Source organism: Balaenoptera acutorostrata, chromosome 13 (genome assembly GCF_949987535.1).
Source record: "Balaenoptera acutorostrata chromosome 13, mBalAcu1.1, whole genome shotgun sequence".
NCBI lineage: Eukaryota > Metazoa > Chordata > Mammalia > Artiodactyla > Balaenopteridae > Balaenoptera > Balaenoptera acutorostrata.
Genome location: NC_080076.1, coordinates 64862597 through 64888517, shown reverse-complemented (window position 1 = coordinate 64888517; position 25921 = coordinate 64862597). Strand labels below are relative to the sequence as shown.

The following is a 25921-nucleotide window of genomic DNA, read 5'->3' as shown; positions in this document are numbered from 1 at the left end:
AGATGAAGATAAAATTATTTTTCAGTATTAAGTGCAACAGAACCCTACCGTTAAAATTCTAAATAACAGTGACAACTCAGTTTGAGATTTCAGCCTTTATGTACATCATATGGAAAAAGAAAATTAGCAAGACCCTAAAACAATTAACAAAATGGCAGTAAGTACATACCTATCAATAATTACTTTACATGTAAATGGATTCAATGCTCCAGTCAAAAGAGCGGCTGAATGGATACAAAAACAAGGCCCGTATATATGCTGCTACAAAAGTCACTTAAGATCTAAAGACACACATAGACTCACGTACAGCGTGGGGAATACAGTCAATAACTATGTAATATCTTTGTGTGGTGATGTATCATCCTAGATTTAGTGTGGTCATCAGTTTCAAATGTATAGAAATAAAAACATATAGAAATACAGGAACTAACAGTGTTGTAGGCCAATTATACTTCAAAAACAAATGCATAGAAAAGATCAGATTTGTGGTTACCAGAGACCAGGGGTTGGGGGAGGGAGAACTGGATGAGACAGTCAAAAAGTACAAACTTCCAGTTGTAAGGTTAAGTACATACCAGGGATGTGATGTACAACACGATAAATATACTGAACATGTTATACGTTATATATGAAAGCTGTTAAGAGAATAAATCCTAACAGTTCACGTCACAGGAAAAAAAATTTTTTTCTATGTCTTTAATTTTGTATCTGTATGAGATGATGGTGTTCACAAAACTTACTGTGATAATCATTTCATCATGTATATAAGTCAAATCATTATGCTGTACACCTCAAACTTACACAGTGCTGTATGTCAATTATGTCAATAAAACTGAAAGAATATATATATACACACACACACACACACACACCTTAAAAATAAAAACAAACCCATTTTTAAAAAAAAGAAAATAAGCAAGGACAACAAGAAAATGAAGCCCTGATTTAAGAACAATACAGGGTTATTTGAAGAATGACAACTGGAAAATAGGTTAATAAAAGTTTTCCCAATTAATCTGGGAAGGTTTTTGTCCTAATTAGTAAAAATTTAAATCCCTGATTCTCAGTGTAGTGAAAATAATATGTGATGCAGAAATCACTCTAAAGTTAATCACAAGATAATTAAGGTTCTATGTAAGTATATGGCTGTCAAAATACTGGGAAACAGGAGTCACGCACTAAGTCCAAACATTGCCCAAGTTTGAGTCGCTACTCGCCACATATACCCTCAGGTCACGGACTTTCCCTAGCAGGTTCCCTGTCTCCTTCACCACGTGCTTGGTGCTCTGTGGCGTTGGTGAGGAGGATGAGGGGTTGCAACAGAGAGAGACCTCACAGTCCTAACCCCCAAGAGCAATCTCAGGCTCCTGAACACAAAGACCTGCACTAGGATGAGAACATTTTGATTTATGATAAACTCACCTCAAAGAATATTTTGAATGTTTGACGTAGAAAGGCTCTCTGGGACTTAAAAACTTGAGCTGGAATTTAATATGAAACATTTTATGAAGTTATACAAGTTAGATATTTGTGCATACTTAAATCAACATACCATACATTTGTTTACATATAGCCACAAAATGAGGTAAAACGATAAATGCTCATGAAAACACTTAGGGGAAGTTTAATGAGTTAACTTTAGTTCTAGCTGGAGTAAATGTTATCCAGAAATATGTCGGTGTGATAGTACAGAAGAAAACAAGAGGAAAAATTTAAAAATGAAAATATGAAAATACTAAATAATTTTCAATTTTCAGGTAAAGGATCATGAACTTCCCTTGAGTTTCTTTTCAAATACGGTATTAAGGCATTTTAAAACTTAACTATTATAACTTAATCTATAAAACAAGCTTCTAATTATCAGGAAAATGTTTATCAAATAGTAGAATACATTTACTTTTCCAAAACCCACAGAAGGATTTCCAACTTACCAAGTGTGTAATAAAAGAATTATTTCGCAAATTTACTTTCAACGTCCTTGACTCCCCAACTCTCGTTGGCAGAAACCGATACACATCTTCTGGGGCATAAACTCCACGGTGGGTCAGGTCAAGCTGCCTGCTATGGAGATAGGTCTGAAGGTTAACTATATAAAATCCATAGTAATTTAAACTATTTGTTTATATTACATTATGAAGTGTGGCTTTAATTTGTTTTCTCCCGCAACTCAGTTAAAGTAGCTCTGTAAAGGCGACTGACTAATGCGTGTTAAGACAAACTGCTGGCGGCAGGAAGTGTCCAGGGGTGCGGGGCAGCAGCTGAGACAGCAGCAGCGCCTCCTCCTCCCTGAGAGGAACTTAACATATTGTCCTTACAAGCACCTTCCTCCACAGCTAAGTTAGACCTAAATGATAGTTAACTGAGGATTATAAGAAACATTTTCATGTAAGTCAGAAAGAAAAAGACAAATACCGTATGACATCACTTACATGTGGAATCTAAAATACGACACAAACGATCATATCTAAGAAACAGAAACAGACTGATGGACATAGAGAACAGACTGGAGGTTGCCAAGAGGGAAGGGGGTTGGGGGAGGATGGAGTGGGAGGTTGGGGTTAGCAGATGTGAGCTTTTATAGAGAGAATGGATAAGCAACAAGGTCCTACTGTATAACACAGAGAACTATACTCAGTATCCTGTGACAAACCATAATGGAAAAGAATATTAAAAAAAAGAATGTATATGTATGTATAACTGAATTGCTTTGCTGTGCAGCAGGAATTAACACAACACTGTAAATCAACTATACTTCAATTTAAAAAAAGTTAAAAAAAAAAAAGAAAACACATCCCAGAAAAAAAAATTTTTTTTCATTAGGTAAAACATTTACATACTATCATTAAAGCTTTGTAAGCTGCTGGTATAACATACATTTTTAGAAGTTTTTAAGAATCTACTTTCATACACTGTTTTTTGGAATGTAAATTGTAACAGCTACTTTGGGAACATTCTTTGGCAGTTTAAGGTTAAATAAATTCCCACCATATGACCCAGCAATTCTACTCTTAGATATTTTTACCCAAAAGAAATGAAAAAATATGTCCACAAAAATACACATATAATAATGTTCACTGCACCTTCATTCACAAGGGCTCCAAGTCAGAAGCCACCAAATGCTAAAAGGAAAGTGAAACAATCATGATGTGCTCCTATGATGGGGCACAAGAAGTCAACAACAAAAGGAACAAACCATAGGTACACTCACCAACACGGCTGATCCTGAAATCACTACGTTAAGTGAAAGCCAGACACAACTTGAGTGCACATGTGCATGAAATTCCACAAAACTATGGCAACACATGGGAACAGAACAAATCCTGAGTGAGGGTTGGGGTGGCTGCAGAGAGGCATGCATGTGAGGAGGCTCCAGGAGAGAGAAACGGTCTCTACCTGGCTGCAGTGAGGGTGATGTTCATCAATCACAGGTAAGCCACTGGGCATTTTACTGAATGTAATTATACCTCCATAAAGCACTGGGAAAAATTCATGAGAATGACAGAAACAACATACCCAGGTATGAGAGCAGAAGCCTCTGATACAGCTTGTCTTCGGGGCTTAAGTAAATTATCTATTTTAATGAGGCTATTTCTGGAAATGCGTGAATTTTCAAGCTCATGTTCTGCTTTGACACTCTGTATAAAAAAATCACAGGGTAGAGAAGAAATAAACATATGGACACTTACCTATTTGAATTCTACTACTTCCTTCCTAATTTTTAAAAAGGTGATTTAAGATTTCTAAATTCCTTTAATCACAAATGCTTTATCTTGCACTGTTTCTTTCTCTCTTTCTCACACACACACACAAACACGCAATCTTACCTAATTAAGGCAAACAAATTTCATAGAGCCAATCAATAAAGACACGTAAGAAAACTAAGATGATAATCTATAACAGAATTAATGGGATTACAATAATACCAAAAACAACAGGCCAGTTTTCCATGCCAGTTTCCCTTGGTGTCTTTAAAACACACCCAATAATTTACTTAAATTCAGTGTAACACTCACGTGTCCAGAGAGCTGGAATCTCAAGGTGTGCTTCAGGTGAGGCTCTTTAAGAGGATGACACTCAACATCCCAAAACTGGGCATAGTCCCCTCTATCTCTGGGCAAAAACGTGATGGAGACCTACAAACAACATATCCAGGAGAGAAATTCAGACACTGAACCTTACACACATGCAGTTAGATTACCAATTCAAAGTGTGGTATGAAAAAATTGAAGGGAAAAATGTCTTTGCTTTGTCTAATTTTGCCACTAATCAGATCCAAGTATACTTTTCTTTAAGGCTTTAAGTAACATATTCCTCAAAATGTAAATTTTTTAATTAAAAAAAAGTTATTAATTCCTGTAGCTCTGTAGTACAGTCTGAAGTCAGGAAGCCTGACTGCTCCAGCTCCGTCTTTCTTTCTCAAGACTGCTTTGGCTATCTGGGGTCTTTTGTGTTTCCATACAAATGTAAAAATTTTTTGTACTAGTTCTGTGAAAAATGCCATTGTTATTTTGATAGGGATTGCCCTGAATCTATAGATTGCCTTGGGTAGTACGGTCATTTTAATAATATTAATTCTTCCAATCCAAGAACACAGTATATCTGTTTGTGTCATCTTTAATTTCTTTCATCAGCGTCTTACAGTTTTCTGAGTACAGGTCTTTTGCCTCCTTAGGTAGGTTTATTCCTATGTATTTTATTCTTTTTGATGTGATGGTAAATGGGATTGTTTCTTCAATTTCCCTTTCTGATAGTTTGTTGTTACTGTACAGAAATGCAACAGATTTCTGTACATTAATTTTGTATCCTGCAACTTTAGCAAATTCATTAATGAGCTCTAGTTTTCTGGTATAGAAAATCTTTAGGATTTTCTAAGCATAGTATCATATCATATGGAAACAGTGAGTTTTACTTCTTTTCCAATTTGGATCCCTTTTATTTCTCTTTCTTCTCTGATTACCGTGGCTAGGACTTCCAAAACTATGTTGAATAATAGTAGCGAGAGTGGACATCCTTGTCTTGTTTCTGACCTAAGAGGGAATGCTTTCAACTTTTCACCGTTGAGTATGATGTTACCTGTTACATATACGGCGTTTATAATGTTGAGGTATGTTCCCACTTTCTGAAGAGTTTTTAATTATAAATGCATGTTGAATTTTATCAAAAGCTTTTTCTATATCTATTGAGATGATCATATTTTTTTGTTTTTAATTAATTAATTAATTGATTGATTAATTATCTTGGCTGCTTTGGGTCTTCGTTGCTGTGCGCAGGCTTTCTCTAGTTGCGGCGAGCAGGGGCTACTCTTTGTTGTGGTGCACGGGCTTCTCGTTGCGGTCGCTTCTCTTGCTGCGGAGCATGGGCTCTAGGCGCGTTGGGCTTCAGTAGTTGTGGCGCACAGGCTTAGTTAGTTGCTCCACAGCATGTGGGATCTTCCCAGACCCGGGATCAAACCCGTGTCCCCTGCACTGGCAGGCAGATTCTTAACCACTGTGCCGCCAGGGAAGTCCCTGATCATATGGTTTTTATTTTTCAATTTGTTGATGTGGTGTATCACACTGACTGATTTGCAGATATTGAAAAATCCTTGCATCCCTGGGATAAATCCCACTTGATCATGGTGTATGACCCTTTTTTTTTTTTTTTTTTTAAAGGTCTTTTATAGCTACTTTATTTATTTATTTCTTTATTTTTGGCTGTGTTGGGTCTTCAGTTCGTGCGAGGGCTTTCTCTAGTTACGGCAAGTGGGGGCCACTCTTCATCACGGTGCAGGGACCGCTCTTCATCGCGGTGCGCGGGCCTCTCACTATCGCGGCCCCTCCCGTTGCGGGGCCCAGGCTCCAGACGCGCAGGCTCAGTAGTTGTGGCTCACGGGCCCAGCTGCTCCGTGGCATGTGGGATCTTCCCAGACCAGGGCTCGAACCCGTGTCCCCTGCATTAGCAGGCAGATTCTCAACCACTGCGCCACCAGGGAAGCCCCTGACCCTTTTAATGTATTGTTGGATTCAGTTTGCTAGTATTTTTCTGAGGATTTTTGCATCCATGTTCACCAGTGATATCAGTCTGTAATTTTCTTTTTTGTGTGATATCTTTGCCTGGTTTTGATAAACAGGGTGATTGATGATGGCCTCGTATAATGAATTACAAAGTGTTCCTTCCTCTACAATTTTTTGGAATAGTTTGAGAAGGAGAGGTGTTAACTCTTCTCTAAATGTTTGGTAGAATTCACTATACTACAAAGCTACAGTAATCAAAAACAGCATGGTTACTGGCTCCAAAACAGACACATAGATCTACAGAACAGGACAAAAAGCTCAGAAATAAACCCACCCATCTATGGTCAATTAATCTACAACAAAGGAGGTAAGAGTATAAAATGGAGAAAGGGCAGTCTCCTCAGTAAGTGGTTCTGGGAAAACTGGACAGCTACATGTAAGAGAATGAAATTGCAACATTCTTTAACACCATATACAAAAATAAACTCAAGATGGATTAAAGACCAGAAACCATAAAACTGCTACAGGAAAACAAAGGCAGAACATTCTTTGACATTAATCATAGCAGTACTATTTTTGGATCTGTCTCCTAAGGTAAAGGAAATAAAAGCAAAAATAAACAAATAGGACCTAATTAAACTTAAAAGCTTTTGCACAGCAAAGGAAACCATCAACAAAATGAAAAGACAACCTACTAAAGGGAGAAAATATTTGCAAATGATATGACCAGTAAGGAGTTAATATCCAACATATATAAAAAGCTCACACAACTCAACATCAAAAAAATCAAACAACTGATTAAAAAATGGGCAGAAGAACTGAACAGACATTTATTCAAAGAGGAAATGCAGATGGCCAACAGGCACATGAAAAGATGCTCAACATCACTAATCACCAGGGAAATGCAAATCAAAACCACAATGAGATATCACCTCACACCTGTTAGAATGGCTATCATCAAAAAAAGAACACACACAAAAAAAAAAAAAAAAAAAAGAACACAAATAACAAATATTGGCGAGAATGTAGAGAAAAGGAAACCCTAGTACACTGTTGGTGGAAATGTAAACTGGTGCAGCCACTATGGAGAACAGTACGGAGGTTTCTCAAAAAACTAAAAATAGAACTGCCATATGACCCAGCGATTCCACTCCTGAGTATTTACCCCAAAAAATAAAAACTAAAAACACTAATTTGAAAAGATACATGCACCCCAATGTTCACAGAAGCACTTACAACTGCCAAGACATGGAAGGAACTTAAGTGTCCATCAATAGACGAATGGATAGAGAAGATGTGGTAATATATATGTGCGTGCATGTGTGTGTATTTATATATATATACACACATATACACATAATGGAATATTACTCAGCCATGAAAAAGAATAAAATCATGCCATTTGCAACAACATGGATGGATTTGGAAGGCATTGTGCTAAGTGAAAAAAGTCAGAGAAAGAAAGACAAATACTGTATGATATCACTTATATATGGAATCTAAAAAATGCAACAAATAAAAAATAAGCAGACTCACAGATGTAGGCAACAAACTAGTGGTTACCAGTGGGGAAAAGGAAGCAGGGAGGGGCAACATAGGGGTAGTGGATTAAGAGGTACTAACTCTTTAGGTATAAATAAGCTACAAGGAGAAAGTTTCTGCCCATTTTTTAAACTGGGTATTTGTCTTTATATTATTGAGTTGTAAGAGTTCTTGATGTACTCTGGATACAAGTACTTTGTCAAATACATGATTTGTAAATGTTTTCTCCCATACTCTGGGTTTTCTTTTCACACTCTTAATCGTGTCCTTTGATGCACAAAGTTTTACATTTATTTTTCCTTTTGTTACTTGAGCTTTATTGGTGTTAAATCTAACAAACCAATGCTTAACCCAAGGTCGTGAAGATCAACAGTTACCTTCTAGCAGTTTTACAGTTTTATTAGCTCTTACACGTAGGTCTATGGTCCACTTCAAGTTAATTTTAATACATGGTGTGAGGTAAGGGTTGAATTTATTCTTTTGCACATGGATATCCAGCTGTCCCAGCACCATTGTTGAAAAACGTTCTTTCCCTGTTGAATTGTCCCTTACTGAAAAATCAACTGACCATAAATATGAGGATTTATTTTGGGACTTTCACATCTGTATCACATATTTTATAGGTCTATCTTTGTCAATACCACACTGTTTTGATTACTGTAGCTTTGTAGGTTTTGAAAATGGCAAGTGTGAAACCTCCAACTTTATCCTTTTCCAAGATTGTTTTGGTTATTCTGGGTCCCTTGCACACCCACATGAATTTTAGGACCAGCCTGTCAATCTCTTAAAAACAAGCTGGGATTTTGATTGGGACTGTGCTGAACCTGTAGATGAGTTTAGGGAGCACTGCTGTTTTAATACCATCAGGTCTTCTGATCCACGCACAGAAGATGACTTTCCTGCTGGGGCTTCTCTGCACCTTCCTTTCAGATGCAGAACTTCTGTTGAGCAACGTGTGCTCCCTGCTCGGCTGCCTGTGGTCTGGGAAGTGAAATAAACTACGCTGGTAGAACTCTGTGTCTTTACAAGAAAGTCAGAAACCCTCTGGAAGCCTGTTACACAGACCCAGTGAAGCACACAGAGTCTGTGACTCTGCCATTGCTCAAAGATTCTCTCATGGTCAGTTACGAGCTCACAACTATGTTCTAAACCTTATTACAAGTTTGAATCTCTGAGGAACTGGACCCATATCAAGTAAATGCTATAGTTTAAATGAGTTTTGGCTAGTGGAATGAAAAAGGAAAAGTGTATTACTGAGGCCACGTGAACAACTAGCATCCCTGCAAGATACATGAAGGGGCCAGGTCAGGGCTACAAACAAACCGGAACTTACCAGGGCTGTGGTACTAAAGGGACCTGTCACACTTGCCCTGAAGACACACTGTTGACCCCACATGAACACTGAGTGATCTGCAACACTGGTAGAGTTTTCTGACTACAGTTGATGGACAAAACCACTGTCTAGATCAGCACTACCAGAAGCGTGTTCTAAGCACTGGCAACCTGAGGCCACCTGAAGTGCTTACACCAGAATGTAAACCAACGACACCACCAAGCACGGTGTTTTGTTTCACACAAGATGTCCCGCTGAAGAAGCAGAGCGCTGACCTGTGCTGCAGCTGCTCCTGCAACAGCCTGGCTGTGAGCAGCACTGGTCCAGGTGGAGCGAATTCTTCTGGGTGGAAACAACGAGGCACTCCTAGCCAGCCAACACTGTGTTCTTACCAGACGGCTGTGAAAAGGTGTCAGAACTCACCTTTTGGACTCCATGGCTTTCCAGTACACCAGAAATAGGAGAACATCTGAATGCTGCATAGGTAGCTCTAAAAACATCTCCACTTTCATCAACTCCCTACAAAGATACCATTTAAACAATCAAATAAAAAAACAAAAAAGTAAGCGGATCTATTCCAGTGACACCATTGCCTTCACGGTCATCAAGGTCAAACCAGCCTGTTTCATGGTGGGCCAGGAGCACCCTGGGCTTGGCTCACACCAGGCCTCACCTGATGCGGACCCTCATCCCACCCCTGGCGGTAGTGCTCTGTAGGAGGCTGCTCCCACATCAGAGGACTGCCATTTCCTCAAAGACCCTGAAGACCCTGCTGAGCGTGCGTTTCAACACTCCATATGATACCAGTGCTTCATTTCTTGTCAGTGGGCCCAGCACTATCTTTTACACATGTCTTGTTAACATTATGGCTCACAACCATGATGGTCAAACGGAGAAAAGGGCAGAGCGGCCACACCACCCGTGACCACACACTTGGCTCGGGTGGTGCCCAGTGGCGGACACCACTTGCAGGGCACACAGGCTGAAACTCACTGGCAAGGAAGGTTCAATCCCGTCTCCTGCACTCACTCCCACTGGCTGAAAACACATAGCAGCACTTGGAACCCAGGATAGAAAAGCACACACACAACACCCTGGTATAAAACTTTTATATATTTTTCAAAATAGTTATTTCAGATAAAAAGCAGGGTTGCAGGAGACAGCATGAAACAGAGCAAGCACGTATTTCCACATACATTCTCTAACTTGACTCTCAAAACCACCTCGTGAACACGACTGGGCAGGTTAGCCCCACTTACAAAGATAATCAAGTAAATGAAGCAGGGGAACAAAAAACCAGTAATCTCAACATATGCTCATAATTCAGATTTTTAAACATCCTGCATAAAATTAAACATTAAAATGAAGTATATGTGAGGCAATTACTACTGACCTTGACGTAAGGTGGGGCTAAGGATGACAGGTGCCACCTCACTTCCGTGTCACCGTGATTCTCAAGTTCCAGGTAACTTCCTAAAAGGAACACATTTAACAACTCAAACTCTTCGAGGGATAAATAAACAAGCAGATTCGTGGGATAATGTGTGGAAAATACTGTGTTGACCTCATCACAGGGAAAAAATACACTTAGATCCCTTAGAGTCCAACAGGAATAACATTATTTTCTAACGAAGTCCTGTTTGACAGATGCCCTATCTTGTATTTAACAGAAGTGCAATGCAAAAAGCTACTGAAGAACTACAGCAGGGTCTTCACCATGCATGAACCCCTGGTGCTGCGCAGGTAAGAGGCTGCACGGGGTCAGAGTGCGGGCAGAGCCTGGCCCATGTCACTGCGGCCCTCGGCCGAGATGCCGCACAGGGTGACCTGCATCAGGCCTGGTGGTGGCCAAGGGAGGAAAGTCAGCGGGCAGATGTGGGGTTTATTCTGCAGACAGACTGCAAAGGACGTGCTGACGGACGGGACGGGTGAACAGAAGGGAAGAGACATCAGCTGTAGGGATTTGGCTCAACCAAGTGCACAGGCAGTGGTGCCACTGCTGACATGGGAAAGGCTGGAGAAGCAGGTTTCGTGGATGTGTGGGGTGCACATCTGGGGCTCAGGGCGAGCAGAGAGAAGGAACGGGATGCAGGCATTAGGAGCCAGAAGAGGAGGAGGGAGCAGCACAGGCTCAGGAGGGGCCCTGAGGCAAGGTGAGCCCCAAGAGCTGCTCCAAGGGGGAAGGAGTGGCTGCCAGTGCTAAGGTCAAACTGACAAAGACACACAAAAGATGCCCTGGATTTGGCAAAATCAAGCTTTCTAGTGACCTTGATGGGAGCAAGTTCAGGGCCTGGTGGTGGCAGCAGCTAAGCTGCTGAAGAAGCGAGGGTGGGAGTACAACCCTGTCAGGAAGGGGCCAGGGAGGAGGGCAGGGCAGCCGCAGCAAGGCGAGGGGCCAAGGGCACCCCGTCCATGGGTGACGGCAGATATGCTGCGTCCTGATGGAGACGCTTCGGCAAAGAGGAAGAAATGCAGACAGTGGGGGAGGAGGGCCCGAGGGAGCCCCGCCTGAGACGGCAGGAGCAGGTGAGCCCAGGTTCCCAGCGCAAGGGTCACCTGGGATGGTCTCTAGATTTTCAACCATGTGTGAGGCAAAGGCAAGAGCCGGAACAAGCAGGAGCGGGGAGGAGGGGGCAGCGGGGGCTGCAAGCAAGAGGACTCAGCTACTGGGGGCGGGGGCAGGCGGGGAGGAGGGCTGCGAGGGCGCTGGGGAAGCCTGTGCTCGGGCGTCTAGGGGCCCAAGTCGCACAGCACTCAGGGGCAGAGACAGGGCCGGGATTCTGCCAGACGGGAATGCGTTGGGCGAGGGGCACAAGGCAGTCACGAGTGTTTGTGAGGAGTTACAGGGACAGAGCACAGAAGTTGAGGAGGGATAGGGGAGAAGTGCGCTGTGGGTGGGGCGATGGGCAGGGGAAAGGCCTGGAGGTCTGAATGTGGTCAGGCAACTGCTCTGACCACTGGAGTAAGCGAGCTGGGAAGAGCCAGAGGGGGTGATGGGCAGAAGTGACAGGCTTGAAACTGAGTGAAAACATGGTACAGCTCCTGGTGCAGACGAGATCCAGGAGGGACCCTGAGGGCAGGAGACTGAGCTGCAGTGGAAGACAGACAACAAGAGTTGAGGAGCTGGGGGTCCAGGTGACAGGTGGCCCCAGACCCTATCTAAGTTGTCCATGTGCAATCCTAGACCCCAAGGCCGTGGGGAGAGCGCCCACAGAGGCAGAAAGCACTACTCCTGCCCAAGGAAGCTCAGAGGTGCTTCACACACCGCGTCACCATCCCCAGGCCCTGGGTGGTGGGTGTTAATCACAGCTGGGGAGGCTGGGCAAGTTTGGAGCCTGTAGTCACAGAGTAACTGACAGAGCCGGGCTCCACCCACCTTCCTCTCCTCTTCAGCCACTAACTTAGTAGCAATTCTGGTCAAAGAGCTAGTGAGAGTCGGGGAGGGACGGTTCTGATAAAAAAGTCTAAGCCTTCTGGAACAGAGAGTTATTAAAGGCCTAAATTCAACATGGTACAATTTTTAAGCGTCTGCAAATCCAGCTCATAGCTGAAACGATTTCCAGCGACTACTTGATTTTCTCTTGAAGTAACGGGAAAACTGCACCTATCACAAACTACAGTTAACTAAGAGCGTTAGATCCAACGTACTAGCAGAAGTCTGAATTACGTAACCTTGTGATACAATACCTGAAGTCTCACCAGGTTCTGTTGTAGGAAAAGTAACAGTCTTATTTCTTATCTCAACTCTTGTGGAAGGTGGTTTTGTCACTGGTTTTACCAGATGATTAACTGAAGGCTCTGTTTCTGGAGAAAGGATTCCAAATGGGCTGGAGGTCAAACAAGTGAAAAGTTCTTCTTGGGTCAAATCTTCTCGAATTTGAACCTTCACAATTTTCTGAAATGAGCCAAACAAAGGGATAAGATGCAAGTGAAGCTGTTATTTTTTTTTTAATTCCTATTTTTAAATTATGGTAGAGAAAAGTAATGCCAAACAAATGAAACACTGGTGAATTTAGAAATTAAAGTCCATTCAGATCCCAAAGTAGCTCTTTGACTTTATCCTTTCTCCCAACTCCCCTCTTTTCTCCAAAGCAAAATCTTCAAGTTAATGATGGCTTCCAGGCCCCACTCTCCACTGTTGCCCACCCATGACACTTGTTCAGCTCACTAGTGGAAAAACTCTGCGCTAAATACTCTATTTAAATAAGTCTATTTGGGCTAAAAGGACACCTCAATTCGATTTCCGAAATGTAAGTGCTATCAATGAGGATTACAAAACTTAAACTGCAGAAAAAGAGAAATGTTGATCAAAAAAATGTTTAAAAAATTACCTTCTGTCCATTGTCACAGTGTATATAGATCAAGCCACTCCACGGGAACACTGAATGTTTTGTGGATAAGGAGGAATTAGGACTCACAAGAATTTGTAGCTTGCTCCTTAAAAGAAGAATTCAACACTGAGAACCAAGAATACCCTGTACTGGAACAGCAGTAACCACAAGAGTTACAAATACTGTCCTGTCAGTCACCAACTACTTCCTCACTGCTCAGAAAGAGCAGAGAACAGAGGTAAGCTCCCAGGCGCATATAATTTGGCCTCAACCCCAACCCAGAGGCTGACAAAAAGCTGAGTGGTGTGAACCCAAGAACCTAAGGGCAAAGCTCATGTGAAAATGGACCACACCACAGAAATCCCATCTAAACAGCAATTCAAGTTAAACATTTCTGGAGCAAAAGACCAGTAACACAAAGGCTCTGAGCCACTGATGATAAAGAACGAGCCGTCACGGTCACAGAGCATAACTGGAAGGGAATAGAGGGTGGGAAAGGGGGTTGGTCAGGTTTTCTGTGCTCACTGTTCTCTTCTAGAGCTATGGGATGCCGAAGACTTACATGTGGACGATGTAACTGGATTTGTGACTTAAGAGAAACCACCAGTTATAAAGAGAGGTTAGTACCCACGTCCAAAATGGCCAAGCAAGATGACCTCCCACTGCTAAAAGCTCAACACGCAGGGTGATGGACAACTCTCTGTGAACAACCTGTCCTATCATCTCCCAGCTTTTCACCCATTAACGGACAAACATTTAATTGACTGCTTTGGTCCTAGGAACCTTTCTCTGGAGTGTCCCCAACCATACCTTAACCCAGTCTTGGTCAAATAAACTCTCCTGATACGCATACGCCATCATTTTGCAAAAGCAAATAAACTTCATGTTGCTCTTGTGCAAAGTTGCTATTCCCAAATGTGAAGCAACTTTCAGATGTGCGTATTCTGTGCCAACCCAGACACAGTCCCTGAGAAGCTGCAGAGCTGAGGCTATATCCCAATAATTAAGCTGCACAGAGAGGGCAGCTGCTCATCACCATCTGGCCCCCAAAGACTTCTTTTTACCTTAAAATATCCTTTGTAGAAAACGGCAAGCTAGATTATGGCTCAGACATATCAGAAGCCAGGAATCGGTGTCTGTAAAATGTCCTTAGATAAAACCAGCAGAATAAGCTGCTAGACCCAAGGTGACAAAGGCAGGACCACCAGGGCTTTGGAGACCACTACCCTCATCACATGCACAGCCATAACCCTGTGCTGTAATTCTGTAGGTAGAGCTACATCAGGAACTCTACCCCGCCTCACACGTCTCTCCACCCTGTTAGGCCGATACCGTAACTGGCTGTGGACATGGTCTCCACCCGCTAAGAAGCATGAGTCTTGAACTCACTGTGGTCCCACAGAACCACGCATGGTGCTCTTTACAGAGTCAGCACACTGCAAAACTCTACTGAATAAATTAAAATGGCCTATTATTTGATCCTTAAAAAGTCACCATGCTAAAGCATCTAAATAACACCCAGGGGAAAGGGAGGTCATACTTACTCTGGTGCGATAAACCCATGTTGTGGTGTCACTGTAAGACAATGTGCTGGCCAGTACAGCTCAAATTTCAGTAACCTAACAGAATTGTTTAAAATCTGGAAACGTCCAGTTTTTGCCATATCACCTATGACAGCAGATAAATAAAATGTTACTTACATTTAGCATTGGTGAAAAAGACAAAGGGTAATAAATAGTAAAAATAAATCCTAAATAAAAACACTACCATACTAACTCATTTTGTTTTCCCAACTGCCCAATTACAGAAATTTCAAATTCCTGGTAAAGCAAGACCTTCATTTACTCTTGGAAACTACAAAGATACTGAACAAAGTTTAGTAATGAACAAAGAAGAAAAAGGAAATCTGGTAATTGTTACTCCCTGTCTTGGGCACAGACATAGGTACTAGATTTGTTCCTACTCTGGACCAAGGGTATCAACGTTAAGGGTAAAAGAGGCCAAGTGCCAACTGCATTCTCAGTGGGGGATGGGGGGGTGGGGGGCAGGAATCAAGACCCCCGGATGGGTAGCTCTGCCACATGGGAGCTTGGCCTGGGGTCCGAGGCCTCGTGTCAGGACGACACTCTGGTCAGGTCTGTAGCAGGCAGGGGAGGCCTGGGCAAGCCACCAGCCACATCCGCATGGAGCCCAGGTCTGTCCTACGAGAGCCCTGAGCACAGAGCAAGTACAGCCCGGGCCCCAGAGGGACTTTCTGTCCTGTCATTGGGGACATACTCACAAGAAGGGGCGACTAAAATCAAGCGTTCAGGCTGGACAGCCCACACTTCTTCCGAGGCCGATTTATCTTGAGGTGGGCGAACAGCTTGTGAAAGAAGTGGAGACCCCTGAGGACCTTTCACTGGTAAAACATCCAAAGAAATGTTACCACCATGTGTCCCACAACTGCCAGATTCACTAGAGAGAGAGAGAGAGAGAGAGAGAGAGAGAAAAGAAATTAAAAATGATAAAGCAAACTGTGTCACATTTTTATATTAATTATTCATAAATCTGAAAACACTTAGATAAAAATAAAAGTGCATTATATATTTTTCAGTGAATAAGAATCCTTCACATTGGGGTTTTCTGAAAGAAGTGTATAAAGAGTAAAGTACAGGGCTTCCCTGGTGGCGCAGTGGTTGAGAATCTGCCTGCCAATGCAGGGGACACGGGTTCGAGCCCTGGTCTGGGAAGATCCCACATGCCGCGGAGCGACTAGGCCCGTGAGCCACAATTGCTGAGCCTGCGCATCTGGAGCCTGTGCTCCGCAACAAGAGAGGCCGCAATAGTGAGGGGCCCGCGCACCGCGAGGAAGAGTGGTCCCCACTTGCCGCAACTAGAGAAAGCCCTCGCACAGAAACGAAGACCCCACACAACCATAAATAAATAAATAAATAAATAAAATTAAAAAAAAAAAAAAAAGAGTAAAGTACAGTATAGGTTAAATATTACTAACCTTTAATTAGAATCTGCAATGATTTGTTTCCTGCCTTGACTTCTGCATGCCATCTGAGGTCTCTTAAAAGATTTACTAGAGGGACTTCCCTGGTGGTCCAGTGGCTAAGACTCCGTGCTCCCAATGCAGGGGGCCCAGGTTCGATCCCTGGTCAGGGAACTAGATCCCTCATGCCACAACTAAAGATCCTGCATGCTGTAACTAAGACCCGGTGCAGCCAAATAAATAAATAAATGTTTTTTAAAAAAGATTTACTAGAAAACTACCCAGGGCTTCCCTGGTGGCACAGTCATTAAGGATCCACTTGTTAATGCAGGGGACACAGGTTCGAGTCCTGGTCCGGGAAGATCCCACATGCCTTGGAGCAACTAAGCCCATGCACCACAACTAGTGAGCCTGGGCTTTAGAGCCTGCGAGCCACAACTACTGAGCCCACGTGCCACAACTACTGAAGCCCGCGCGCCTAGAGCCTGTGCTCTGCAACAAGAGAAGCCACCACAGTGAGAAGCCCGCACACCGCAACAAAGAGTAGCCCCTGCTCGCCGCAACTAGAGAAAAGCCCACACGCAGCAACGAAGACCCAACACAGCCAAAAAATAAATAAATAAAAGAATTTCCTTCCTTAAAAAAAAAAACCTACCCAATATTAAGAATTTAAGAAAAACAACAAAACTCTTCAAGTATCTATAACAATAATGATAACTGCCTTTGCATCACTAACACCAAAAAACTTTAAAACAAAATCTTATGGCAAAAAACTACAGTTAAGAAATGCTAATAAAGTTTAGGAAGATTTTTTTACTAAGTGTTGAAATTGGGTTTTCTAATAAGCCTTAGATTACTAAAAAATTATAATTCAACTAAATTTCATAATCACGAGAACACATGACAACCGAAGTTCACTGGTACGGTGACCAAGTTCACCTACCACACAGCGGGGGCTACACCTGGACTCCAGTCAACACTTGGCGGACAGAGAGAAATCCCTCTCTTCACCCCTAATTCACCGCCCTCTGACCCACCCCTTTCCAATCAGACCTATACCGCCCCAGAGAAACAAAGGGGGCACCGGCCAAATGTCAGAAAACAATTTAAAAACAAAGTTGATTCCTGTTTTTTTAGCTTCCTAAGAACAAGTTCCTCACAACTGAAGTAACTGTCAAGGTAATTTTTAATACATGTTAATACTATCTTTGACTATCTTAGAAAAAAAATTAACACGAACAGCATAGGGATTAAAGAAACCAAGCTGGCGTGAGTCGGAGGCACTAGGGTGATGGGGATGGAGGGAGTCAGCCCTCAGCTGGTGCCACTAAGACTTGCTGGTGTGAGTTGGCAAACTGGGCCCAGGGAGACAGACCATGTGAAGACAAGATTGGCTGAAAACAGGGGGGACTGAGTAAAACGTAAACATATTGAAAATAATGGGGCCAGGCTTCTCAGTACTGGAGAAAAAAGGTACAATTATGGGAAAGAGGAAAGGAATCCATGTGTTATGTTAGATTAGAATTGGAGGTATCAGTGTAAACTCAAGATTTTAACACATTTATAAACAGAAGTAGATATAAATTGCATGTGGATTTGTATATAAACTCATATATTTCCTAGCTCTGTCCACTGAGCAGGCCTGGAAGCAAGGACACCTCAATAGCAATGAGCACGTTGCTGCCCGTGTCGTTTCCAGGCTGGACAGGCAAGTGAAGGACGAGCCTCGACCATCCTGCTGTGCCTGTGAATAAGGAGGTGCCCAGAGGTGTTGTGGGCACAGGCAAAGGACCAAGGAGCAGGTCAGGGGACGAAATAATGACAACAAGGATTAATCTTGAATCCACGAGTCGGCCCTAATATATGTGAATAAGAAGGAAAAGGAAATTCCTTCCTCAAAGTAGAAAGATAACTAATAAATGCAGAAAGATGGGATCAGAAAATCACCATTTAGTAACCAAGACAGACATAATATGATTCAGGAAGCAATCCTCACTGGGTGCTCAAAGTCTCACGAGAAACAAGATCATTCATTGTCTCCAAGTTGTGTATTATAATATCCCTTCAAGATATTTATTAACTTTACAGTAGAGAAACCTGGCAAACACCACTTAAACAAAGTGATAAAAATATTGCTAGTAACAGGACAAATCAGCATTGTTCATCACCGAGGAAGCTTCGCTGAGAAACAAACAGCATCATTCTGCGTGTCCTGAAGCTGTGAACTGAAATCGAGAATATTTTACAAAGTAACTGGCCTGTATTCTATAAAAACATCAAGGTACCTGGTAAGAAAGAGTTAGCAGCTGGCCTGCAGCCTACTTTTCCCTTTTTAAGAAACGACCAGAGAAAAAAAAGAAAGATGGCTTGGTCAAATCGCCTTATAATCTTGCAAATGCCGGATCCCACAGCAAATGCACTCGGGTCCTTAAAACAGGCAGCACCTGGTCTGTCTCACATTGCTTGTGGTAAAGAAATCTGAAACTTATGAATTTATGTGGCACAGTTGTTTGAAAAGCATCACATAAGTTACATAGTTATCAAAGTATAAAATACCTTTCATGATCAAAATAGTCTCTTGTGTGACGCACCACACCCACAACTTACGGACCTTGCGCTAAATCTAAGCCAGAGGGGAGTGTTGATGTTACAAAGTAGATCTAGAAAGTACCATGGGCAACCCCAGGTTTCTCTGTGTTTCACCCCAAATTAGTACTGAAGCTTCATTCTGGAAAATACCTTTGATTCTGTGGATCGTACTTGATAAGCAAACCCTGTGTGCTTTCTCTGTTGTGAAAGACTGAGGAGCTCTCTTTATTGAAAGAGAGTAAATGGACAAGCCAACCAAACGCACGTGTGATCTCAGATTAGATTCTGGACCAAAGAGGAAGTGGAAAGGGGCAGTTTCTTGTTTGCCGTTTGCCTTAACTACACAGGACATCACTGGGAGACTCCGTGGACCAGATGGTGGTCCTGTATCGCTGTATCAGCGTCCTAACCTTGACGGGCTTGCCGTGCCTATGAGGGGGAGCATCTACAGCCAATTCAGGGCTACTGGTCATCATGTCTGCAAGTCACTCCTAAATGGTTCAGAAAAACCTGTATATACATGAAAGACCATAAGGTAGATGTGGTAAAACGTTATCAACTGCGAAATCTCAGTGCAGATAGCGTATGGGAGTTCTCTATAATTAATTAATTTATTTATTTATTTTTGGCTGCGTCGGGTCTTCATTGCTGCATGTGGGCTTTTCTCTAGTTGCAGCGAGTGGGGGCTACTCTTCATTGCCGTGCACAGGCTTCTCATTGCAGTGGCTTCTCTTGCTGTGGAGCATGGGCTCTAGGCGTGCAAGCTTCAGCAGTTGCGGCACATGGGCTCAGTAGTTGTGGCACACGGGCTTAGCTGTTCTGCAACATGTGGGAACTTCCCAGACCAGGGATCGAACCCTTGTCCCCTGCATTGGCAGGCGGATTCTTAACCACTGCGCCACCAGGGAAGTCCCTCTGTATTGTTTTTAAACTTTTCTGTAAATCTGGAATTATTTCAACTTAAAAATAAAGATGAAATAAACAGTTTGAGACAAAACCCAACAAAGTACAAGGGAAAAGATCAGCTCTACTGTGAATCAAATAATCTTGAACTCAGATGAAAGATGTTTTGTTAGTTTTACCTTTTAGATTCCAAGCTAGGTCTGGAAGAAGGTGGAAGAAACTCTCTGTTAGAAACAGAATCTCTAAATTCTCCAATTACTGAAAGTATAATTTTACGCATGTTTCCATAAAAGAGCTGGACGTCATTGGGCCGCTGGGGAAGGTCATATACTGAAATAGAAAATAATGTTTGAAATACATGAATCTTCACATAATCACACCACCAAGTAACAGAGGTACTCATATATTTACATATTTTCTTGTATCTTCTTAGTTGAGGGTAGGTGACATTTGGATTTTTAACACTACGGATTAGCATCAATGACTGGCAGCTCAGGCTCTGGCCCTGGATTTGGATTACAGCCACGCCAACGCTCAGCCTGGGACCTCTGGCAGCTTCCTTCACCAGCCCGAGCCTCAGTCTCCCCACGGGAAGTACGAGTAACAACCTGTCTCAGGGCTGTGGACACTGTTCTGACCCCCAACATAAACCAACCTGGTCAGTTTCCACAGCTCTCCGAGGCATCATCACCTCCACCCCAAATGAGGGGCCAAAACACAGAGGCTGAGAGTACACGCTTCATAAGCGGCAGTCTCATAAAAACTTAAGTAAATCCAGAAACAGGCAGTATTAGTATAACTACATGTATTTAGATTGATCAGACAGTGCTCAAGGTTTATCCAAAGATAAACCTACCTGAATTTATATATACAAGAACTTTTAGAGAACACGCTTGTATTCTACATATAAATTAGATATTAAGAATTAAGTATATTTAAGATGGAAATTCAGAAAGAACACAGGAAGTGTAAATTAAAATTTATATTAAACAAGACATCTGACTATAAAAGTTTAATTGTGAAATTATTTGCCACAGTAATTACACATTTTACAAAAGTGAGATCGCTATGAATGCTTGTTAATAGTAATATGCTCAAATGTTTTTCAAAATAATCATGTAAAAAGTTCAACTGCAACATTCTTATAGGGATCCATTACACCAACCAGCACAAGTGGGGCTGCTTCCTCCCCTCACCTGGACAGCATGCACACCACCTCCAGGAGCCCAATACTCCCTGATGTGCAACCTGGCCCCAAGGACCCACCTGAAGCCCCCACTCAACCCCATCACAGGGGGGTCTCAGCAGGTCACCTGAGCGCTTGGTCAGGTTTGTCAACACAACCCTTAACACACCCACTTCCTGAATGTTTGCACATGCAGCTCCCTCTGCCTGAATACCCTCCCCCACCCTGGTCCACACCTTCTCCTCCTTGTCAACCCCCTCCCCGCTTTCTCAGCGGAGTGCCCCTTCTCTGTGGCCCCCAGGTCCCTAAGCACAGTTCTGTCACAGCACTTTCATGCTGTACTTTGATCACCTGTCTCCCCCTTGGCCTGTGAGCCCCTAGAGGCAAGGGCGGCACCTTCTACCCCTGTGACTCGTGCCCTGCACTCCCCACCAAGTCCACTCAGCCATAGAGTCGTGAAGCTGCGAGGGCTGCACACTCACGCTGCCCAGTTCTCATTAGACTTCACTGCTGCTGCTACGTGTGTGGGTCCATCTCCACAGCACAGTTCAGGTTAACTCTTTCACGTGGATCCTTCCTCTGAGGAAGGGATTTGGAAGGTGAAGCTCGGAGGAGCTGAGGTGGCAGAGATGGGCTATGAACTGAGGTTCAGCTCCAAATCCAACGTTCTTTCCAACCATTTCGAATCTTTTCATTATTTTTAACTAACCCACCCTTGAAGCAGATGATCTAGACTCCCAATTTGCTGAAAAGATCATAAACTATTCTATATCACCTCTACATAGGCATAAATATCCTTTTCCTTTATCATTTCCCACTTCAGAAGGAGTGTGTATTTCATCATTAAAAAACTAGAAAATAAAAATGGGGGGAAAAGACACTACCACCTGAAATTCTACCACCAGAATATAACCATTCTTAATATTTTGGTGTGTATACTCCCGCAATTTTACCTAGGTAACTATAAATAAGAAATTAAATTATTTTTACCAAATGAGCTGGTGGGGAGTGTAGGGCATGAGTCACAGGGGTAGAAGGTGCAGCCCTTGCCTCTAGGGGCTCACAGGCCAAGGGGGAGACAGGTGATCTTATATGCAAAATTTTAAAATAATTCTTTTCTTAATAAATTGAGGAGCTTTCCATGTCATTTAATATAGAATCATATTGTCTGAATGCCTTCAAAATATTCTATTGTGTAATTAAACGATCCCCTACTCTTGGAAGTTTAGGTTACTCCTAACTTCTTCCCATTATAAACAATACTGTGGTGAAAATCTGTGCACGTATTTTTACACAATTTGCATGTTTCCATTCTTATATTTTGTATGAGTCATAAATACCATTAAATACCTGAATTGCTCAGCTCAAATAGGGCTAAACATCTAGATTAGAGTCACACTACCACTATCACATCCTCCATAAATTGCACAGCAGGCACAAGAGCAGAGAAATCTCAAAATGAGTGTAAGTTTGCAATCATGAAATCTTTAACAGTAATAACTTGAGTTTAATAATGACCATTCTCCTCCTCTATTCACAAGTCCACCCAAAGACTAGGTGCAATAACATATTAATAACATCTAACATTTACAAGGCAAAGCCCTCTCATCTGATCTTCACAAGAACTCTGTGTAGAGAACACAGACATTATTCCTCTCATTTTACAGCTAAGGAAACTGAATTTCAGTGATGTAATCTGTCCAAAGTCATACAGCAAAGCTGTGACTCAAATTCAGCCTGATACCACATCTAAGCTAACACTCTTCCTCCTCACACACTGGACCCAGAAGATTTAAAATACGTTGAAATTCCTACCTTCAGTCACGAGCAGCTCGTCCTGAAATGCTTCCGTGAAGTTGATGTTCTGCAGCATGCTCTGGGTGGGAAGGACCTGCTCTCTCACCCCTGGTGTGTGCAGCATGGCTCTGCCAGTAGAGATTTTATTCAGAAGTCGTTTTACATACAAAATAACCTTAATTAGATTTTATTCATGCATCTGGAAAATCCCACTAACATCATGATACATTAATTCATAGATATTATGTCCTAAATCCCAATATAAGTAATTTTTAAAAAAAACCTTGTTTTGGAAATTCCCTTAAAAGTTATACATGGTAGTACAATCATCAGTTTCAGTTAAACACATCAAAACAACAACTTCCTAACACAAGAGTAGAAAGAAGATAAAATTAGATTCTTTTCGGGTCATACATTTTCATTATTTGTGGTAATTTGGTCAGTTAGAAATTTGCCTCAGAAAAAATATGCCAAGAAGATGATATAAATAAAACATCAGAAGGAAATATTTAAATTACCATGTAATTCTGTTACTTTGACCTCTTCTAGAGAATTTTGAGGTGAGAAAACTGAAAAGTAAATTTCTCTATAAAACACAGATGTTCACAAACGAAAGAAATCTCATTACTATAAATTAATGGCAAAGAGGAGTTATAAAGGAGTACGCTGTTTTCTATATCCCAGTAGAGAGAAAGGACAAAAACCAAAAAACCTTGTGATCTAATTTCTCTAAATGCCAGTTTCTATTTCTAAAATACTCAACTGAGAGAAAAAACCGCATTCAAAGTTGAGCTCTTCACTTCAGGTCTGTGCTATCATCATGTAGCAACTCATCACTAAACTCTTCTTAAGCATTCTAACAGTCTTCCGCAGATTAAAAATAAAACAGTTTCCTGAACTCTGTATCAGAATAAAACACAGCAGAGCACAAAGGACTGGAAGAAGGAATGACTGGCCCACGCACACGCCCGCCCTCCCGGGAGGCAATGACTTCCTGCGAACGATGAACTGGCAGGAGCTTCACTTACCTCATACTCAGCTTTAGGCTAGGAAACGAGATTTTGTGACACGAGAACTCTGAATTCAACACACAGAATGTCTAAATCACACCTAGACCTAAATATAAATTTGACAACATTCCAGCATATTAAACTACATTTAGATAGGATGTACCAAATTTTTTACAAGTACAAGCTTAAGTAGCTAGAGTTAGACACCCTACACATGTCTAAAATACGGCTTGATCCTTTGAAATGATTCTCAACACTCCCAGAAATGCTCCAAGTCAGGTGCGTTCACACAATATACTCTTTCAGTAGTTCTTAAATCTTTTCTGAAACTGATCTGCCATCATTACAAAGACGGTCCTACGATGAAGTCCGAGGTCCTCTCTGAGCAAAGGAGCAGAGGCCACTATGTACGTCCAGAAAAGGATACTGCAAGGAAACCTGCAGACGAGTTTCCTACAGGTATTTCTACCTGTATTTCTCCTACAGGTAGCTTATCGGTCACACAAATTTTACCAAGATCTTTCATCTGCCGGTTCACTAATAAGTAGTGAAACATCTTCTATAAATTCCAAATCCCAAACCACTGTCACAGCCTCTTTATTTCCACTGAATGGTCCCCACCATCATGTAAGGTAAGTGACCCACCTTCGGTACTGCTGTCTTGAAATTTCATCTCCACCAAAAAAGTATATAGTTGACAGTTCTGTGGTGTTTTTACAATTGTTTTCTCTGTCTGATGGATTATATATTATAGTAACATCCTGATGCCAAGAAAAAAATCAGGAGTGAGTATTAACTATTTCTGAGTAAGTCATTTCACTCTGAATAAACTGTCACAGGAGCACAAACAGCCACTATAGACAAAGACGCACATGAAGAGCATTTCCAAGATCAGATAAGTCCTTCCACTCCTACATTCCTTTCAAATATGATTTTAGCTCTCTGCCATAAAATACATAATTATTACTTTAACCTAAAAATAAGCTCATATTTTTAGTGCAGAGACTTTCATACTTACTTCTTGTGTTCTTTCCTTGAGCACAAATTTGTCTGGAAAAATCCTTAATACTCGAGGATTCAGCAAAACTTTTTTCTGAGAATCCTTAAAACCTACAGCTTTAACAAAAGCTGCTCGAGAGCCAGTGTTACGAACAGAAAAAACAATTCTACTTTCTTTGCCAGGCACTAAGTCATTCACTGTTACCATGTAACTGTCAGACAACTTTTTAACATCTTCCAAAATCAGGTTACTTGTGCCTCCATAACCAGACAAAGGTATCTAAAAATACAGAACACATACATCCAAAATTATTTTTATGTAAGCAGAAAATAGAAGATTAAATTACAGTCAGAGAAGACAATAAAAACAGATTTACTACAATTAAAATTATTAACCTTTGTGTACTTTGGCTAGTAGCTTCCTCACAGTCAATCTAGCCTTATAGTAAGGACTATGTTTTAAGGGAAAAACAAATCAAAGAGCTGCAAAATTATTTACCTTCCAATATGCCAAGCTTAGATGATAAAGGAACAATAAAAAGATTAATATTGATATGTTTGCTTAAGCAGTGTTCAGTATGAAAGACACTGGTATTTATAATTTATTCTGAAATGCATAAAATAAGGTAAATTGATAGATAGTTAAATATGTGATAAAAGAAATATAGCACAATGTTAACTGTAGAATCTAAGTGGCAGGGCATGCGAGTGATCACCATGTAATTCTTTCAAATACCCAATAATTCTGAATTTTCAATATGAAAAGTTTTGGGGGCAGAAAAATCTACGAGCATATAATCCTGTTAACTTCTGGTCTAGCAGAGTCAGAGGACTGTGCCAAAGGGAACAAAGAGAAGCCCAGAACTCAAACAAGCCTCAGAGCACAGCCAACCTGGTAGTGGGGGTCAGAGTGGAGGCTCCAGTGCTGACCAGGGCCACCCCTGAGCTACAAGGCTCCCATGGGGCTCAGCACTACCAGGAAACAAGGATTCACAGAACAGACTCTATGAATAGGAATGTAAGAAATAGGTACCCTGCTAGGAAACAAACTTTTCATACCCTTTGAGATGCATTCCCTTAAAAATGAGCTTTCATTCCTAATTATTGAAATAAGTTCCAAAGAATCCTTTGCAAACTTAAAAACATCAGTAGCTTATTTCAAGTTGTTATATACTAAGTAACATTTTGAAAAATTAAATTCAGGCTGATCAAAAATCAGTATTGCTTGCCCTTTAGTACAAATTAAAAGCATTTTTAA

The 25921-nt window shown here is 41.6% G+C and overlaps 1 protein-coding gene across 7 annotated transcripts in view; it reads right to left on the bottom strand.

The window, feature by feature from the left end:
- The window catches only part of CEP192 (centrosomal protein 192), a 103610-nt gene that overhangs the window by 13083 nt on the left and 64606 nt on the right, over nt 1-25921 (bottom strand). For 6 of the 7 annotated variants that reach the window (XM_057527136.1, XM_057527139.1, XM_057527143.1 and 3 more), the window contains 14 exons: nt 24683-24943; nt 24310-24425; nt 22673-22782; nt 19851-20001; nt 15481-15656; nt 14744-14867; nt 13200-13305; nt 12556-12763; nt 10262-10341; nt 9292-9387; nt 4014-4133; nt 3514-3635; nt 1932-2061; nt 1423-1481 (listed from right to left, as the gene is read on the bottom strand). In XM_057527136.1, coding sequence (XP_057383119.1) covers nt 1423-1481; nt 1932-2061; nt 3514-3635; nt 4014-4133; nt 9292-9387; nt 10262-10341; nt 12556-12763; nt 13200-13305; nt 14744-14867; nt 15481-15656; nt 19851-20001; nt 22673-22782; nt 24310-24425; nt 24683-24943 — 1859 coding nt within the window. The remainder of the gene's footprint in view (nt 1-1422; nt 1482-1931; nt 2062-3513; nt 3636-4013; nt 4134-9291; nt 9388-10261; nt 10342-12555; nt 12764-13199; nt 13306-14743; nt 14868-15480; nt 15657-19850; nt 20002-22672; nt 22783-24309; nt 24426-24682; nt 24944-25921) is intronic. The other variant, XM_057527140.1, reaches the window with a different exon arrangement.